This window comes from Oryctolagus cuniculus, chromosome X, assembly GCF_051225735.1.
Source record: "Oryctolagus cuniculus isolate XC-2025 breed Fujian yellow rabbit chromosome X, ASM5122573v1, whole genome shotgun sequence".
Taxonomy (NCBI): domain Eukaryota; kingdom Metazoa; phylum Chordata; class Mammalia; order Lagomorpha; family Leporidae; genus Oryctolagus; species Oryctolagus cuniculus.
The window spans coordinates 37,685,747-37,706,826 of NC_142888.1; the positions used below are offsets into that span (position 1 = coordinate 37,685,747).

Genomic DNA, 21,080 nt, shown 5'->3' on the forward strand with positions numbered 1-21,080 from the left:
CTCTCTGTCTCTATGCCTCTCAAATATACAAATAAAATGTTAAAAGAAACTCATTTCTTAACCACATACACCAGGCTGGGCAAAGAAAGATGTAAAAAGAATGTAAGGAATTTCACGAAATTCTCAAAACTCCAACATCTTTTAGATTTCCGAAGGTTTATCAGGACCAGGCAAACGTGTCTTCTATCTGCTTCTAGGATTCATGAGGCTCCTAAGCTGGAGACCCAGGAGTCATCCTAGCGTCTTCTTTCTCCACCTCCTCCACATCTGTTTATTATCAAGGTCCTGCTGACTCTAGCCTCTTATTACTTCTATCTGTCCCCTTGTCTTAATCACAACAAATACTGTAATGGTTCGGGTATCATCTTTTACTTCACAAGAGTCTCCAGATTGATTGTTCCTGCTTTCAGCCTGTCTGGTCCCCCTCATGTCCATTGCTCCACAATCACTAGGGTTCTCTTTTAGAAAAAAAGTCTTAATTTGAAATAAATACAGATTCACAGGGCATTGCAAAAATAGTAGACTGAGGTCTTACGTACTCTTCACCTAATTTCCCCAATGGTTAGGCTTTCAATAATCATAATGTCAAAGCCAAGAAACTGACACTGGGACAATATGTGTGTGTGTGTGTGTGTAGTTCTATATTTGTAGATTCATGTGACCATCACGGTAATCAAGCTACAGGACTATTCCGTAGCCACACTATGCTGCCCCTTTACAGCCACACCCAGTGCTTTCCAGCACCATCTCTGACTCATGGCAATAATAATCGGTTCTCCATCTCTCCCATTTGCCATTTTGAGAATGTTACACAACCAGAATCATACAATATTTGACCTTTTCAGATTGACATTTTCACTCAGCATAATGCCCTCGTGGGTCATTCCTGTTGTTTAATCAACAGTTCATTCCTTTTTCCTGATTCGTATTCCATGGTATGAAAACATAACACAGTTTAACCATTCACCCTTTAAAGAATATCTGTGTTGTTTCTAGCTTGGGCTATTAATAAAAGTGCTTTGTGAACAAGCTCCTGCATGAAAAATAAGTCTTAATTTCTCTGGAATAAATACCCACCCAGCTAAGTGCTGGGTTGTATGATAAGTTGATTTTTTACTACTGGAAGGGACTGATGAATTATCTCCCCAGGTAGTGGTATCATTTTGTATTCCTACCAAATTTTGTGAGTGATCCAGTTTTCTACATCTTCTTTGGCATGTGATTTTATCATTATCTTAGCCATACTGAAAGATATGTAATGATACTTCATTTTACATTTTTTCTAAGTTTCATATATTTATTAATCAGTGTAAGAGACTTCAAAAAATCACCAAGATTTCGAGTATTTAGAGAGGAAATATTTCCTAGTAAAGTAGAAAGTTGCATGGATGGCGCCTGGAGTACTTCCATTCTAAGCAATTTTATGGTGAAACATGTAATTTAAAAATCTGGACCTTCATTCTTCAGTTTGTTGTAATCCACATTTATTGAATAGAACTTGTATTGATCACTGGGACCCACTTTGTTCTACAAGGTGTTCTTTCTATCCCCAATGACATCTGGATTGCAGTGTCAGATGCATAACATACAACACTGCTCATACAACTTTCTATTTCTCTAGAAATATAATACTGCTCTAGTACCTCTGGCTCCAACAAATACCATGAGGGGGATCAAGCTTCGATGCTTCTTGGCCTTACTGAGGATCTGGTGGAGAATGTTCAGAGCAGAAGCCTCCAATCCGAAATGAGAAAACAAATCTGTTAGGTCTGGGCTTGGGCAATCCCTGTACCAAGGTTGTTGAGACACCCAAAGTCACCCCATTGTGGTTTCAATTTGTATTTCTCTGATGAATAATAGTGTTAAATATATTTTCACATCTCTTTATAATGTATTTATTTATATTTATTAGAAAAAGCACAGAGAGAGAGAGAGAGAGAGAGAGAGAGAGAGAGAGAGATTAATTGATTTTGATCTTCCATCTGCAGATTCACTCCCCAATGTCCACAATTACAGAGGCTGGGTCAGCCCAAAGACAGAAGCTGAGAATTCAATTCTCCCATGAGAGTGGCAGAAACCCAAGTACTTGAGCCATTACTTGCTGTCTCCTGGGATGAGCATTAATAGGAAGCTGCAATCCACAGAGGAGCCAGGACTAGAAGCCAAGCACTCAAATATGGGATGCAGGCATCCCAAGCAGCATCTTACTGCAGCACCAAACACCCATCCCTTTTTTCACATCTTTTTCAGTGAAAAATCTATTGTATTGTCTTTTGCCAATTATCTAAATTATACTGATTTTTCTAAAAAAATGTTTACTTTTCTGGGTCAGTGTTGTGGCATAATGCATTAAGCCACTGCCTGTGATGCCAGTATAATATATGGGTGCCAGTTTGAGACCCGGATGTTCCACTTCCTATCCAGCTCCCAGTTCATGTACCTTGGAAAGCAGAAGATAGCCCAAGTCCTTGAACCCTTGTACCCATGTGGGAAACTCAGATGGGGCCCCTGACTCTGACTTGGCCTAACCTCAGCCACTGAGGCAATTTGGAGAGTGAACCAGCAGATGGAAGATCGCTCTCTCGCATATGCTCGCTCTCTCTCTCTCTCTCTCTCTCTCCCTCCCTCCCTCTCTCTCTGTAACTCTTTCAAAAATACATTACAAACATTTTTTTTAAAATGTTTGCTTTTGAGAGTTCTTTATATACTTTATATTCTAGTCTAGATATATGATTCTTGTTTATTTATGGATGTCCAGTTGATTTACCACCATTTAACAAAAATTCTCCTTCCTCCAAAGAAGTACCTTTATAGCTTTGTCAAAAATCAGTTGGCAATGGGCCTGGTGTTGTGGCACAGTGGGTTAAACCATCAAGAAGACTCAAATTAATAAAGTGAAAGATGAAAAAGGTGATGTAACAACAGATACCATAGAAATAAAAAGAATCATCAGGAATCACTATAAACAGCTATAATGTCAACAAATTGGAAAATCTAGAAAAAAATGGATAGATTTCTGGACACATACAATCTACCAAAATTGAGCCATGAAGGCACAGAAAACCTAAACAGAACAATAACCAAGATGGAAACTGAATCAGTAATAAAGACCCTCCCAACAAAGAAAAGCCCAGGACCAGATGGCTTCACTGCTCAATTCTACCACATTTTTAAAGAAGAATTAATTACAATTCTTCTCAAACTACTCAAAACAACTGAAAGGGAGGGAATCCTGCCAAACTCCTTCTATGAGGCCAGAATCACCTTAATTCTTAATCCCAGAAAAGATACAAAAAAAGAAAGAGAACTATAGACCAACATCCCTGATGAGCATAGATGCAAAAGTCCTCAACAAAATACTAGCTAATCAAATCCAACATCAGAAAGATCATTCACTTGGACCAAGTGGGATTTTCCCTGAATGCAGGGATGGTTCCACATATGCAAATCAATAAATGTGATACATCACATAAACAAATTGAAGAATAAAACCATATGATTATCTTAATAGATGCAGAGAAAGCATTCGATAAAATACAATAGCCTTTCATGATAAAAACCTTAAGCAAATTGGGTATGGAAGAAACATTCTTCAACACAATTAAGGCAATATATAACAAACCCATGGGTAGCATCTTATTAAATGGGGAAAAATGGAAATATGTCCATTAAGGTTCAGAACCATATAAGGATGCCCACTTTCACCATTGCCATTCAATATAGTTATCAATCTCAAAATTTTAGCCAGAGCCATTAGACAAAACAACAACAACAACAACAACAACAACAACAAAGGGATAGAAGGAAGTCAAATTATCCCTGTTTGCAGATGACATGATCTTATATATAAGGAGTCCAAGGGGCTGGCATCATGGTGTAGCAGGTAAAGATATTGCCTGCAGTGCCAGTATCCCATATGGTTTCTGGTTCGAGTCCCAGCTGCTTCTCTTCAAATCCAGCTCTCTGCTACAGCCTGGGAAAGCAGCAGAATATGGCTCAAGTCCTTGGGCCTCTGCACTCGTGTAGGAGACCTGGAGGAAGCTCCTGGCTCCTGGCTTCAGATCAGCGTAGCTCCGGCCAGTATGGCAATCTGGGGAGTGCACCAGAGGATGCAAGACCCCTCTCTCTCTGTCTCTAACTCTCTGTAACTCTGCCTTTTAAATAAATAAATATATCTTTTTGAAAAAGGAATCCAAAAGACCCCACGAAGAGACTACTGGAACTCGCAAGAGTTTGGTAAAGTTGCAGGATATAAAATCAACATGCAAAAATCAACACCTTATGTATACACAAACAATGACAGCACTGAGAAACAACTTGTAAGATCAGTATCATTCATAATAGCTAAAAAAAACCCTTAACTATCTTGAAATAAATTTAAGCAAGGATGAGAAACATCTCTACAAGGAAAATTATAATACATTAAAGAAAGAAATGGAAGACACATAAAAATAGGAAAAAATTTCCATGCTTGTAAATTTAAAAATTTAACATAATCAAAATTTCCATACTACCCTAGGTAATTTACAGAATCAATGTGATCCCAATCAAAATACCAACAACATTCTTCTCAGATCTAGAAAAAGTGATGCTAAAATTCATACGTAAACAAGAGATCATGAATAGCTAAAGCAATCTTAAATAAGAACAAAGCTGGAAGCATTATAATATCAGACTTCAAGACATATTACAGGGCAGTTATAAATAAAACAGCCTGGTACTGGCAACAAAATAAACATGTAACCCAATGGAAGAAAAAAGAATTCCCAGAAATTAATCCACACATCTACAACTAACTGATTTTTGACAAATGAGTTGAAATCAATCCCTGAAGAAAGGAAATCTTTTCAAGAAATGGTGCTGGGAAAATTGGATCTACACACATAGAAGAAGGCAACAAGACCACTACCTCACACCTTATACAAAAATCAACTCAAAATGGATCAAGATCTAAATTTATGACCTGATACCATCAAATTACAAGAGGAAAACATCAGGGAAACTCTGAAAGACATTGGCATAGGCAAATACTTCTTGTTAAAGACCCCAGAAGCCCAAGCAATAAAGACAAAAATAGACAACTGGGATTACATCAAGCTAAGAAGCTTTTGCACTGCTAAAGAAACACTCGGGAAAGTGAAGAGGCAACTAACAGAATGGGAGAAAATATTTGCAAACTATACAAGTGATAAAGGATTAATATTCAGGATCTATAAAGAGCTCAAGGAACTCAACAACAACAAAACAAACAATCCAGTTAAGAGATGGGCAAAGGACATGAATAGGCAATTTTCAAATGATGAAATACAAATGGCCAACACACACATGAAAAAATGCTCAGGATCACTAGCCGCTAGGTAAATGCAAATAAAAACACAATGGGGTATCACCTCACCCCAATCAGAATGGCTATAACCCAAAAATTAAAAAAAAATACAGTATTATCTTCTCATTCTGGGCAGCAACAGTGATTCACAGCTCCCAGTCATGTGATCATGAAGATAAACATCAAATATTCTACAGTGTACTGTGTTGCTAAGCTATGATGTTCAGTAAGTGCATTAAATACATTTCAATTCATGTTATTTTAAATTTATAATGGATGTATTGAGACATAACACCATCCTAAGTCAAGAAGTATCTATATTTTTATTTTCATTCAGAATAATGTGTTTATTTCTTTCTCTTGAGATTCCCTCACTGACTCATAAATTATATACATATGATTTGTTATTTTTCCAAGTATTAACAGATTTTCTTGTTACCTTTCTGCTATTAATTTCTAGTTTGATTCCAGTGGTTTAAGAATATACTCTATATGATGTCTGAAATTATTGTTTGCATAGAGGGGAGAGTGAGAGCTCTCAACTCTTGGTTTACTCCCCATAAGCCTGCAATGGTTTGGGCTGGGCTAGGGGAAAGGTGGAAGCTAGGAACTTAATCCAAGTCTCTCAAGTGTGTGGCAGGGGCCCAAGTACTTGGGCCATCATTTACTGCTTTCCCAGGCACATTAGCAGGGAGTTGGATCAGAAGTGGAGCAGCCTGGTCTCGAACCTGCACATATGGGATGCTGTCATTGCAGGCAACAGTTTAACCTGCTGTGCCACAACACAGACCCCAATCTCTACATTTTAATTGGCATATACTACTTACATTTAATGAATCATTGATATATTAGGCTTAAATCTGTCATTGTAATTTTTCTATTTTTTATTTACCTGCTTTCTTGTTCATCCCTTCCTATGAAAAACTTGAACTAATTTTTTAAAAAGATTTTTATTTATTTTACTTTGAAAGTCAGAGTTACACAGAGAGAGGAGAGGCAGAGAGAGGGAGAGAAGTCTTCCATCCAATGGTTCACTCCCCAATTGGCTGCAACAGCCAGAACTGCGCCGATCTGAAGCCAGGAGCCAGGAGCTTCCTCCGGGTCTTCCCATGCAGGTGCAGGGGCCCAAGGACTTGGGCCATCTTCTACTGCTATCCCAGGCCACATCAGAGAGCTAGATCAGAAGAGGAGCAGCTGGGACTAGAACTGGTGCCCATATGGGATGCCGGTGCTTCAGGCCAGGGCGTTAACCTACTGCGCCACAGCGCCAGCCCTATGAACTAATTTTATAATTCCATTTTGATTTATCCACACAGTTTTTGAGAGTATCTCTTTGTATATCCTCTTCAGTACATTTTTTAGGTATTAAATTATATATACACAGTAGGTCTTGTGGTATAGTGGGTTAAGTCACCTCTTGAGATGTCTGCATATAATACTGGAGTGCTGGTATGAGCTCTGACTCCTCTGCTTCTGATCTAAATTCCTACTAATGTACCTGGGGGGGGGGGGGCAGCAGATAATGGCCTAGGGACTTGACTTCCTGTCATCTACATGGGAGTCCTGGATGAAGCTCCTGGCTCCTTTTGACCATCTGGGGAGTGAATCAGTGGATTGAAGATCTCTTTCTCTGTCTCTCCCTCTCTCTTTGTAACTCTGACTTTCAAATAAATAAATACATAAATCTTTTTTTTAGAAAGTCTTATGTTTTAGCAGGTTTTTTCTGACACCATTCTGGTAGGTGAAGTGGAACACTGTCTAATTACTGGCAGTTGTGAGCACAAGTCTTGGCTCCTGACTTGTCGATACCTCCCCAGGAGGAGAAGTTGAGGGACCTCATCATAGACTGGTAAGGGTAGAAGTCCAAGTTCTTCCTCTGGCATTTCTGGTGGGAGTGGGAGTGGCTCACAGGTTTTTCTATGATATTTGGCTGGAGTACAGTGGTTATTATCTAAAATTTTTCTGTATTGTCAGGTTACTCTTTTAGGTCCTTCACCCAGAGAAAGCAGGCTTTTTGGAGGACTTTTCTTGTCGGAAGCTGTTGAAATTTCTGGGATGCCAGCTCATCATATACCCAGTCTAGGATATGTGAATCAAAAAGAAAACCCAGGAAACTCATCCCGGTACTACCATGTCACACCTAGGGTCCCCAAATCTTCAGCCGGTCTGCCTTTTCTTTTACCTCCCAGAATGTCTTGTGCTCATTTTATATATAATGTCCTGGACTTTTAGTTCTACTTAGCAGAAAGAATAGGTAGAATTACATCTGATATACTCCATCTTCCTGGAAGCAGAAATCTAGAGTGTTCTTTTGAATAAACTAATTTTACTTTGTCACTCTGCAGCTTAAAACTACTTGCAGGATCAAATCCCAAAACAAAGAACTCACAGAGGAGAAACTGTGTCAGATATGCCTCTACCTTCTCCAAGCCCAGTGTGATTCTTTTAAGTAGAAATCACTCAGAATGCTTGATAACTGCAGAGTTGGGCTGCACTTCATGCATTGCTCATACCAATATGTATTCTGGTAATGACGCATTTTCTTAAAGATTGCTCTACAACCAAATGGATGATGCATCTGCACAGAACATTTCTACTCCGAGTCAAGCAAGGAGAGAACTGTCAAAGCAAGAACTATACTTACTTTCCACAGGCAGTCGCCGCCGTATGGCCAGGCGTTCCATTTTCCGCTGTGTCTCCGCCAGACTAAAAAGGACTCCATACACATACTGACGAGCTGATCGGAACAGGAGAGCAGCTGGAGGTAACTCCATGTTACACTCATCCTCAATACATACAGGGATCTTAATCTCACCCTAATGAGAGAATAGTAAAGGGAAAAGAAGAAAATCAGCCACATCAAGATTTAGAATTGAGCTGAGAAAAACAAGCAATGAATTGCAGGCTCTGCAACCTGTCTACATTTTCTGTTTGTATTCAGACAGAATTTCAAATGAAAAGAAGCTGTAAGAAACCCAGCTCACCACAGCCAACTTTAAGCTATATTCTGGGGTAGGCATTGTAGCATAGTAAACTAAGCCTCCGGCTACAGTGCCGGCATCCCATGTGAGCGCCAGTTTGTGTCCCAGCTGCTCCTCTTTTGATCCAGCTCCCTGCTAATGTGCTTGGGGTGGCAGTGGAAGATGGCCCAAGTGTTTGGGCCCCTGCACCCATGTGGGAGACCTGGAAGAAGCTCCTGGCTCCTAGCTTCAGATTGGCTCCCCTCCAGCCATTATGGCCATTTGGGGGAGAGAACCAGTGGATGGAGGACCTTTCTCTCTGTCTCTCCCTCTCTCTGTCTATAACTCTACCTCTCAAATAAATAAAAAATAAATATTTTTTAACAAAAAGCTATATTTCATTTTTTAAAAATTTACTTATTTATTTTAAAGGCAGGATTACAGAGAGAGGGGGAAACAAAAAGAGATATCTTCCATATGCTGGTTTACTAACCAAATGGCTGCAACAGTTGGGGCTGGGCCAAGCCAAAGCCAGGAGCCACTTGGGACACATGCATCCCATATCAGAGTGACAGTTTGAGTCCCAGCTATTCCACTTGCAATCCAGCTCCCTGCTAATGAGCCTGGGGAAGCAGAGGAAGAAGGTCCAAGTGTTTGCGCCCTTGCCACGCACAGGGGAGACCCAGATGTAGGTCCAGGCTCCTGGTTTCAGTCTTGGCCCAGCCATGGCTGTTGCTAGCATCTGGGGAATGAACCAGTGGGTGAAAAATCTCTATCTTTCAAGTAGATAAAAATAACATTTTAAAAACTATGCATGGTTCTTGTCTTGTAGGGGCCTAATTTACTGTACAGTCCCATCTCCTGGTGGTTTCACATCAACCAGCACACTTGGTCTTTGTTTATCTCCCTTCAGATACCAACGATGTGCATTTTCTCTGGTTACCTATGGTCCTAGAAAGCATGAAGTACAGCATTAAGATGCAGGAGGTGGATGCTGCTGTGTGGTCTCACCTTAGTGAGGATGTGGTAGATATAGGGGTACATAAGACCCCTGCGATGTCTGTGTTCAGCAACCCGCAAGACTTCTGGTGCTACTGGAGGTAAGGGTGGAATGGTGATGTCCATGTGGTTCCTCGTGGACATAGACAGCAGAGATGGGATGTGGGGTTCACCATCACCTAGGCTGCCTTCTGAAACTCCAGCATCAACGGGCTGTACCCAAGACTCTCTGTCACCATTGGGATCTGTCCATCCAGGCTGCTGCTGAAGCTGAAGTGCTTCTGTGATGTGACTATAAAAACGCAGAAAGACAGTACAGAGATAAAAGGGAGGTTGACAGATTTAAACTCAAGATGCCCATTCTAATCCCAAGGAATCACACAACGGCTCTGCAGGTCAGGACGCTGAGTTAAGCACTCCACCTGAAATCTTCCCTCTTACTGCCCTCAGGGCTTCACGCACATCACACGGAGTCCTTTCCACCTTCTAAGAGGCCAGGCTTAGAGGCTGCTAATGTTCTAAGAAAAATAGTTACAATTGCAACCTCAAGGCAATTGTGTGTCCCAGGCAAAATATGCTTAGAGCACTAGTAATCTAAGAAGAAACACACTAGTACAAAATACTACTATTTCAATCCTCAGAATGCAGTCTTACTTATTAAACAACAAAATTAACTACTCAACTCTATAAACTCTTTTTTAAAATATTCAATCTACCTAATCTACCTCTGCCACAAATTAAGAAGTGACAGCCACGATATCCAGTTTGTCCATTAGCAGGGCTTCCCTAACTACCCATTTTGCTGCCTCTTGCCTCAGTGGCCCGGATGTCTGAAAATTACTACACACACCGGCTCCGATGAGCATGAAGTGAGTAAGCCAAAAGGAAGGTTTTCCATTTTGCTTTCTTAAGTGGAAATACAACAATGCACACTCTCCCACATCTCTGGCCAAGTTTGCAACAAATAACACAGATGCCTCAAAAGTCTTTTCCCATGGAGTCTATACTCATACTTACTCAGAGCTGCCTCCATTTGGCTCATCACCATCAGAGGAAGAGGAGTGGGAAGAGTCTGGTCCCAAAGGAGGTGAAGCTTTGGAAGTCAGGTAATTGGGAAACTGAGATGCAGAGGAGTCATAAGAGACAGCCCAATTGGCAAAGGGGCTGTCCTGCAGCACGGGATCCTCAGAGAAAGCATGTGAGTCCCCCAAAGCATGGGGAGACAAGAGAAGAGATGAGTTGGGTCCCATTGGGAATGGTGGTGGATATTTCATTTTCTGGGGCACTTGGTGAGAAAACTAAAGGACAAAACAGACACAAAAACTATTTAACATTTTACTAGGCTCCAAGATGCGTCCCTCAGAGTTTGCGACATAGTAGATGATGCCAGTAGCAGGGATTGTTGAGATACAAAGTGCCTCCTGAGAGGAGTGAGGAATAATTTCAATAGAGATGTATGAACAGATTCTACCAGAAGCTGGATAATGAACCTGCCCAGGTGTCCTAGAACCATTTTCTGACATTAGTTCATCTGTCTCTACAATGTCCTAGTGGTTACTGGTTTGGATGCTATCTTTACACAGTCTGCCAGCCTCAAGTTAAGAATGTGACATAGGCTTATGCAGCCTTGGAGGTCCGACAACACTGAATCAACCTCACTCCTTAACTCAAGATTATAAAAATTGGGAAGCAATCTGAGTAATGTGAACGAATGCTCTCAGACCTTCTAGAGGATACTTACCATTGGCTTTCCCGCAGAAATGGTGCCCATTTGATTTCGTGGAAGGGGAGGATTTCCAAGTCGATTATTCCGAAAGCCTGAAGGTAAGAGAAAAGACCTATACTTCATTCAATCCTAATAATTTTAGCATGCTACATTCTGCTAACCCACTATCACATGAACAGTTATTCATATATAAATTTATGATTCATTGAATAGCTACTATGTGCCATGCCGAGAACTTAATGTAAATTATTTCAGCTGATAACAACCCTATAAAGTAAGTGTCATGAGCCACATTTTATACAAGTGTGAGTTGCCAAGGTGACACAGCTGGCAAGCAGCCAAGGTAGAATTCTAACTCAGTTCCCAAAGACAGAGCTATTTTACATATGTCAGGCAAGAATGGGGGGTTAGCACGAGCAGGAGGACAAGCTAAGGAAATAGCAACTATATCCCATCTATAAATTTGAGAAATCACGAACCTTTCCTTTTCTTTTTTTAATTTAAGGTATACAGATTTCATGCGTTTCATATACACAGATTTAGGAACATAGTGATACTTCCCACCCTCCCTTCCTGCCCACACATGATCCCACCCTTCTTCCTCCTCCCTCTCCTATTCCCATTCTTATGTTTTACAAAAATCTATTGTCAGTTAACTTTATACTCATGAGATTAACCCTGCAGTAAGTAAAGAGTTCAACAAATAGTATAAAGAGAAAATAAATACTGTTCCTCAACAGACAAGACAAGGGCTGTTAAAAATCATGGCATCTCAAAGTGTCAATTTCATACCTATACATTATATTTTAGGTACTCCATTAGTTACCACAGAGCAGGGAGAACATATGGTATTTGCCTTTTGGGGACCGGCTCATTTCACTAACATTTCTTATGTTGTAACTCTTATGACATGGAAATCAAAAGAAGAATGCCTGTCAAACAGGAGGGCACAATACAAACAAATGATTCCATTCTGGCCCCAGAGTTCCTGAGAGACCAACTCAGTTTCCCCTGTAAACAAAATAGTTTTGGGTCAAATGGAAGCCTTACCTAGAAATGAGGGAGCCACTGGCAGCGAAGAGAGTTTGGTTGTGACTGAATAGTACTCAACTGCTTTCTTGAATCGTTCTATTTTATCTTCTGTCCTGGACTGCATGATAGAACATCAGACTTTCAGAAGCAGAAACAATACGAGAGTGTCTGTTTCATATAACTTATAATCTGGGAGTCAAAACAGTAGCAGAAATCAAATAGTTTTAAAAACACAAGAGAATGAATTTCCACTTTGCAGAAAAAACAGATAGGAGACAGTATTATAGGACATAAAATGAAAGCCAGTTGGCATTGAGCCTAGCAGTTCAGATCTCTGTGTCCTATAGTGGAGTGCCCGGGGTTCAATTCCTGGCTCTGGTTCTTGACTCCAGCTTCCTGCCAATGCAAATCCTGGGAGGCAATGATGACAGCTCAAGTACTTAGGTTCCTATCACCTATGTGGAACACCTGATTGAGTTCCTAGCTCCTGGCTCCAGCCCCAGCCCAGTCCCAGCCACTATAGGCAATTGAGGAGTGAAGCAGTTCTCTTTCTTTCCTTCTCTCTCTGCCTCTGAAATAAATAATAATAAATTTCTCTTTTTTAAAGAGAGAGAGAAAGAGAGAGACAGAGAGAGATTGAGATCTTCCATCCACTGGCTCACTCTTTAAATGGCCACAACAGACAGGGCTGGGCAAAGGCCAAAGCCAGGAGCCCAGAGCCTCATCCGGGTCTCCCATGTGGATGCAAGGGTCCAAGCATTCAGGCCATCTTCTGCTGCCCTCCCAGGTGCACCAGCAAGGACCTGGATCAGAAGTGGAGCATCTGGGACTCAAGCAGGCACCCACATGAGATGCCAGCATTGCAGGCTGTGGATTAACCCATTACACCACAATTTCAGCCCCAATAATAAATTTCTTAGATAAAATGAAGTTTACTTACATTTTCTGCTATCTATAATGATCACATGATCATTAAAAAAAACCCTAGGGATTAGCAGGAAAAATTATATTGTACCACTATCCAAAGATATTTTGTTGTGCTTCCTTACAGTATTTTTTTTAAAGATTTATTTATTTATTTGAAAGGCAGAGGCAGAGAGAGAGAAAGGTCTTCCATTCTCTGGTTCACTCCCCAAATGGCTGCAACAGTTGGAGCTGAGCCAATCCGAAGCCAGGAGCCACGAGCTTCTTCTAGGTCTCCCACATGGGTGCAGGGCCACAAGGACTTGGGCCATCTTCTACTGCTTTCCCAGGTCATATCAGAGAGCTGGATCAGAAGTGGAGCAGCTGGGACTCAAACCAGCGCCTATATGGGATGCCAGCACTGCAGGCAGTGGCTTTACCCACTATGCCACAGCACTGGCCCCTTACAGTATTCTTTTAAATGAACTTTTTGTTGTTGAAGTATAGCCGTTCTATTTTATTACACCTATGTCTAATTTTGTGTCTTGATTTTATCATATTAAACTAACCTATCTAAGTAATTTTGTGGTTTTGGGGTTTTTTGTTTGTTTTTAAAGATTTATGTATTTATTTGAAAGTCAGAGTTACAGAGAGAGGAGAGGCAGAGAGAGAGAGGTCTTCCATCCGATGGTTCACTCCCCAATTGGCCACAATGGTCAGAGCTGTGCCAACCCGAGCCAGGAGCCAGGAGCTTCTTCTGGGTCTCCCACATGGGTTCAGGGGCCCAAGGACTTGAACCATCTTCTACTGCTTTCCCAGGCCATAGCAGAGAGCTGGATTGGAAGTGGAGCAGCCTGGTCTCGAACCAGCGCCCATATGGGATGCCGGTGCTTCAGGCCAAGGTGTTAACCTGCTGTGCCACAGCACCATCCCCCCGCCTAAATAACTTTAAATGGTTGCATATTTCACCATCATGAATGCATCATAAATTATGTAACTACTTTCCTAATATTTAACATGTAACTAATTCTCACATTTGGCTATCATAAGTCATGCAGAGGCTGGGCATTTGGTGCAGTGCTTGTCACTGGAGACAGCTGCATCCCATACCAGAGTGCCTGGTTCAAGTCCTGGCTACTCTGTTTTTGAACCAGTTCCTTCTAGTGTGAATCCTGGGAGGGAGCATGTGATGGCTCAAGTACTTGGGTCCCTGCCACCCACATGGGTGATCTGGATGGAGTTCCGGGCTCCTGGCTTTGGCCTGGCCCAGGCCCAACAATTGTGGGTATTTAGGAAGTGCAACAGCAGACGGGAGATCTCTGCCTTTCAAATAAATTGAAAATAGATACATATTTTAAAAATATGTTATGCAGCAAAGGGTATACACTGTCCATTCAAGTTATTTGTGTATTTCAGGCAATATCCTTAGGAAGAAAACTTAAAAAGGAAATTATATTGGTTCAAAAGGTATGAGCTAAACCCAAAGTACTGAAACATATATAAAACCACAATGTGACACCTTTACACATCTACCAGAATGGTTACAATGGAAGGCTATCAGTATGAGGCACCTTCAGGGACATGGACTAACTGGAACTCCAGCATACTGCTGGTGGGAGTATACACTGGTACAGTTTGGAAAACAGTCTGGCAGTTTCTTACAAAATTAAACATGTCCTTTCCTTTTGGCACAACAACCCTACTCCTGTGTATCTACCCAGAAGAAATGAGCACATATATCTACCAAGAAACATGAAAGAATATTAACAATCCCTTCATTTAAAAAAGTCCCAAACTGGAAACAACTCAAATGTATATCAACAAGAGAACAAATTATGGTAAAATCATACAGTGGGATACCATACAGCAATCAAAAGAACAAAGCACTGATACACACAATAATATGTATAAATCTCATCAATACTATCATATTGGGTAAAAGAAGAGAGATACAAATGAGGACATATAAAGCTTAGCTATCTAATCTATGGCAACACAGGTAAAAATTACTGTTTATCTCTTGTAGAGGGGGAGGAAGGGCTGAGAAGGGGCCTTTTTCACTTGTCATGCTTTTTCCACGACTATTTAGAAATCTTTCTATTTTATCAAATGGAATGTAAGACTATGCTATCCTATGTCATTTTTCATGATAAATCATGCTCTCATAAGCATATGTGTATATAAATCTCTTGGGTTATTTCAAATGGAAAATTCCTAGACGTATAATTACTAGATCAAAGGGTATGATCATTTTTAGACTCTTGACACATGGTACTAAATCTCTTTGCAGAACAGACACCTCAAGTTCTATTGCTATCATCAACATATGAGAATGTTCAGTTCATGATACAGCCCAAAGTTTGAACAGTTTTAGAAAAAAATAATTGACTATAACAAATAGTGTTTGCTTCTTGCAGAAAACTTAAAACACGTAATACAAATTTTGGGGAAACTTACAGTGTCATCTCTCAGAGACTGTGATTGCTAGTACCCACAGCTATATATCGTGCCAGCCTTCTTTATTTGCATGTATGCGTGCATGTCCAGAGGAATAAAGATCTCCTAGCCCTCCAGCCTTACTCAGAAACAAAAATCTGTCCACCTTCTCAAACAACTAGACTTGACAGAATTGTTTGAAAAAAAAAGGGCTCCAAATCTAAAGAACATTTGCAAATGACAAACTTAGGGAATGATACTTATGTGATTGAACAACACTCTATCGTAACAATGTTCCCTTACCTATTTATTTATTTATTATCTCATTATACTTAGTAACATCTACAATTGAAAACTATCTAAAACAACCCAAATCATACAGAGTCTTCCTTAATATCTCTCTCTGTACCCACTCCCTTCCCCAGATGTGAGCAATGGTAACAGTTTACGTAGATGTTCTTTCCTAAGTTTTGCTATGTGCTTGTACATATAACGTATATAGGGTACCTCAAAAAGTTTGTGAAACTGCACAGATACCTTTTATTTTCGTTATTCCATGAAATTTTTGAAGTGCTCATGTTTATATAGATGCCAACGTGGGTTTTACTTTTTTCCACATAAGTGAAATCATCACATTTCATCACATCATCATCTTTCTTTTTCCATTAAATAATATGAAAGGGCTTTAGAAAGTTGGTGGAAATGGAATAAAAAGGTAAGCTTAGGAGTAGGCATTTCATGTAGTGGTTAGGATGCTGCTGGGGCAGGCGTAGCATTGTGGCACAGCAGGTTAAACCAGTGCCTGTGATACCAGCATATCATTCCATATAAGCAACGGTTTGAGTCCCCGCTGCTCCACTTCCAATCCAGCTCCCTGCTAATGTGCCCTGGGAAAGTAGCGGAAGATGGCCCAAGTCCTTAAGCCCCTGCTACCCATGAGGGAGAGCTGGATGGAGTTCCAGGCTCCTGACTTAAGCCCGACCCAGTTCTGGCTGTTATAGCCATTTGGGGAGTGAACCAGAAAATGAAAAATCTCTTTCTCTCTGTCTCTCTCTCTGTGTAACTGCATTTCAAATAAGAGAGAGACATCTACAAATGCAGTCACAAAAATTATATGGCAGAGTTGAATAATTAAATTCCTGACTTTATGGCAAGAGGACTGAAAAGGGAGTGGCTCAATGATCAGGAAGTACTGAAGAGATCACAGAGATGGAACAGCTCAAAAATCAACTAAACAAGCTTGGTTATGAACTCTTACACTCACCCCCTGAGCTATCAATCTTACAATCAACAGCAGAACACGGATTTTGAGAAACCAGGGGAGTAGGCATCTTGGCCTCGCAGGGTAAACTGCAACTTCCATAATGGAGTGCCAGTTCAAGGAGCTGCTGCTCTGCTTCTGATCCAAATTCCTCCTAATACACCTGGGAAGGCATCAGCTGATGGCTGAAGTAATTGAGCCCCTGCCACCCATATAAGATGGAGTTCCTGGCTCGTGGCTTCAGGCTGCCAAGACCTGCCTGTTGCAGCCATGTGGGGAGTGAACCAGCAGATGGAAAATCTCTTTCTCTCTATTCCTCCCTCCCTCTGTCATTCTGCCTTTCAAATAAATAAATAAATAAATCTATCTCTTAAAAAAATAAGGAGAGGCAGAGATAGACCATAGACCCAGACCAGGCACTAACTAGTACATGCACGGGCACTTCAAAAAGTTTATAGAAAAGCAGAATTAAAAAGACATTTTTGGTGACAAAAACTTTGAAATTCGTGCAGTTTTCCACAACACACAATTTCCATGAACCTTCTGAAGACCTTTTGTACATGGAGTTAACACACCTATATCTGCAAAGGCCTTATAAAAAGCACTTCCATTAAAGCACAGCCCACAGAAGGATGCTGAGATCCAGTGATCTGAACCTAAGTGGGTTGTCTGCTAAACCAAAACTATCAGCAGTCCCCACAGAAGAGAGAGGAGCAGCTGCCTTTTCATTTTGAGTGTGGCAACACCCTGACTTAAAAGTAAAATCGCTGTGGTGCAATGAGTTAAGCCGCCATATGCAGTGCTGGCATCCCACATGGGCAATGGTTCAAGTTCTGGCTGTTCCAGTTCTGATCTAGCTCCCTACTAATGTACCTGGGAAAACAGTGAAAAATGGCCCAAGTCCTTGGGCATCTATACGCACGTGGGAGACCTGGAAGAAGTTCCTGGCTCCTCCTGGCTTCAGCCTGGCCCGGCCCCTGCTTTTGCAGCCATTTGGAGAGTAAACCAATAGGAGGAAGATTTCTCTTTTTTTTTTTTTTTAAGTTTACTATTTGAGAGGCAGGGTTACAGAGAGAGAAACAGACAGACAGAGACAGAGACATAGAGAGTGGTCTTCCATCCAATGGTTCACTCCCCAAATGGTCACAAGGGCCAGAGCTAGGCCCATCTGAAGCCAGGATCCAGGAACTTCTTCTGGATCTCCCTCGAGGGTACACAGGCCCAAGCACTTGGGCCATCTTCTACTGCTTTCCCAAGCCATAAACAGAGAGCTGGATTGGAAGAGGAGCAGCTGGGACAGGAAACGGCGCCCATATGGGATGCCAGAGGTGGAGTCAGAGGCTTAACCTACTATGCCACAGCACTGGCCCCATGGAAGATCTGCATTGGTCTCTCCTTCTCTTTCTCTCTGTAACTCTTTCAAGTAAATAAACAAATCTTAAAAAAATAAAAAATAAACAGATCAACACAGTATACAAAAGTATAGACCAATATCCCTCATGAAATTAAACATAAAAATGTTCAATGAAATACCAGCAATTCAGATTCACTAATACAAAAAAGGAATAATTCATTAGAACCATGTCCTGGGAATGCAGCATGGTTCAATATTCAAAAATCAATCCAAAATATTAATGGACTAAAGGACCAAAGATGAAAAACAATATGATTCTATCAATAGATGTAGAAAATGTACTTGACAAAATATACCACACAGCACACAAGGAATGGAAGAGCATTTTCTCACTTGGGGCCAGTATTTGGCATAGCAGTTAAGATGCTGATTAGGACACCAGGGTCTCACACTGGAGTACCTGAGGCAGGTTCTCAGCTCTAGCCCCTTTTTCCAGCTTCCTGCCAATGCAGACCTGGCTCAAGTTGCTGGGCTCTTGCAACATATGTGGGAGATCTGGAATGACTTCCTGGCTTTGGCCCCAACCCAGCACAACTGTTGTTGGCATTTGAGGAACAAACCAGCAGAACACTACATGTTTGTTCTCTCCCTCCCTCCCTTTCTCTACCACTCAAATAAAATAAATCCAAACTGAAAAATAGAATTTTTTCAGTCTGATAACATACATGTACAAAATAAATAGCTAATATCATACTTAATGATGACTGAATACTCTCTCTAAAGATCAGGAACAAGACAAGGATATCTACTCTCAGCGTTGCTATCCAACATTACTTGGAAACCCTAAACAGCACAGTAAATCAAGAAAAAAAGGCATACAGATGGTAAACAAAGAAATAAAGCTGTCCCCATACACAGACAATATGAAATCTACCAAAAAACTCTTAGAAGTAATGAGTTTGGAATGATCACAGAGTATAAGGTCAACGGAAAATCATATTCCTATATATAAGCAATGAACCATCAGAAATGGAAATAAACACAATATCCTTTATATTAGATACTTACACATGAAATACTTAAATAGAAAAATATATACAGGGCTTATATGTTTAAAATTATGAGAGTTTTACACAAAAGAAATCAAGGGACTGGCAGTGTGGTGTAGTGGGTTAAGTTGCAGCCTGCTATGTCCACATCTCATATGGGTGCCAATTCCTGTCCTGGTTGCTCCACTCCTAATCCAGCTTCCTGTTAATGTGCTTGGGGAAGCAGTAGAAGATGGCCCAAGTGCTTGGGAAGACCCAGAAGAAGCTCCTGGATCCTGGCTTCATACCGGCCCAGTTCTGGCCACTGGGGCCACTGGGAGAATGAACCAGTGGGAGGAAGACCTCTCTCTCTGATTCTTCCTCTCTCTCTGCTGTGAGTGTGTGTAACTCTGCCTTTCAAATAAATAATTAAATCTTTAAAAAAAGAAAGTAATCAAAGAAGACCTCGATAGAGAGGCAAACTAAATTCATGGATTCAATGACTCATGATATTCATCTATATATTTAGCATAATTCTAATCAAGAGCCCAAGATTTTTCTTTGGTAAATATAAAGCTATTCTAAAATTTACAAAGAAAGGCAAACAAACTTAAAAAATAATATAATACTGAAAATGAATAAAATTGGAGGATCACTAGCCAGTTTAAAGACTTACTATAAATCTATACTATTCAAGAATGTGTGCTAGTGGTGGAAGGATAGAGATGAATCAACTGAACAAAAGACAGTCCAGAAATAGCCTCACACAAGTATGACCAGTTGATTACTGACAAAAGTGAAAAGGCAACTGAATGGGTAAGATAGTTTTCTCCATAAACTGTTGAAACAATTGAGCATCCATATACAAAAAAAATTTAAAACTACTACATTGTACACAGAAATGAACTAAAAAAGGATGATCTGCCCTAAATGTGAAGTGAAGAACTATATAACTTTTAAAACAAAGCATGAAAAAATTCTCATTCCCATAGTTAGGCAAAGTATTCTTATATATGAGATCAAAAGCATGATCTATAAAAGATAAAAATTGATGAAAATTAAAAACTTTATTCTGTAATAGATATTGTTAAAAGAATTAATAGAGGGCCAGCCCTGTGGTGCAGCAGGTTAAACCTCCACCTACAACACAAGCATATCATATCAGAGCACTGGTCTGAGTCTCAGCTGCTCCGATTCCAACTCAACTCCTTGTCAATGCACCTGGCAAAGCAGAGGAAGATGTCCCAAATACTCTGGCCCCTGCCCATCCATATGGGACACCCAGATGGAGTTCTGGGCTCCTGGCTTTGGCCTGGCCCAGCCCCAACCATCACAATCATTCGAGGAGTGGATTGAAGATCTTTTTCTGTCTCTCCCTCTTTCTTTATAACTCTGATTTTCAAATAAATAACATAAATATTAAAAAATTAATAGAGTAGGAGAAAATATTTTCAAACCAGATACCTGACAAAAGACTTGTATACAGAACATATAAAGAATTCTCAAAACTCAACATTAAGTAAACAAACCTATTAAACAAAACAGGAAAAAGATTGCTCATGAAAAGACCATTCATCATAGAGGAAAGAAGAACAATTATTAGTCACTTGGAAAATGCAAATTACAAGGAGGATAAGGTGCCACCATTGCACCTTTAGAATCACTATAAAAAACTGACAATCTATTGTATAACATGATGATATGGTTAATAACATTTTATTCTTGAAAATTAGTGAGAGTAGGTTCTAAGTTCCCTTACCACATATAGGAAAAATATGTGAAGCAATGCATGTTAATTAGCTCAACTTAGCCATTCCAAGATGTACACATATGTCAAATTGATGTGTTGTATACATAAATATATAGAAATCGTATTTGATAAATCAAAAAATACTGTGACTATCAAGCGCCAGTTAGGCATGGAGCAATTACTCTGGGAAATGGCTTGGCAAAGTTCTTATAAAATTGGATGTGCACTTACCTACCATGTGGCCAGAAATTCCTCTCCTAGGTAATTACACTTGGGAACTGAATAGTGATGCTTGTACAAAAACT

The 21,080-nt window shown here is 40.3% G+C and overlaps 1 protein-coding gene and 1 pseudogene across 3 annotated transcripts in view; both read right to left on the minus strand.

The window, feature by feature from the left end:
• Window positions 1-21,080, minus strand: part of FAM120C (family with sequence similarity 120 member C) — a 111,694-nt gene that overhangs the window by 45,453 nt on the left and 45,161 nt on the right. For all 3 annotated transcript variants that reach the window (XM_002720026.6, XM_089324764.1, XM_089324765.1), the window contains exons 5-9: window positions 12,062-12,161; window positions 11,027-11,103; window positions 10,303-10,583; window positions 9,298-9,577; window positions 7,971-8,142 (exon numbers count right to left, since the gene is read on the minus strand). In XM_002720026.6, the coding sequence (XP_002720072.3) occupies window positions 7,971-8,142; window positions 9,298-9,577; window positions 10,303-10,583; window positions 11,027-11,103; window positions 12,062-12,161 (910 nt within the window). The remainder of the gene's footprint in view (window positions 1-7,970; window positions 8,143-9,297; window positions 9,578-10,302; window positions 10,584-11,026; window positions 11,104-12,061; window positions 12,162-21,080) is intronic.
• On the minus strand, window positions 1,159-7,209 carry LOC127484859 (cytochrome c oxidase subunit FA4 pseudogene; annotated as a pseudogene).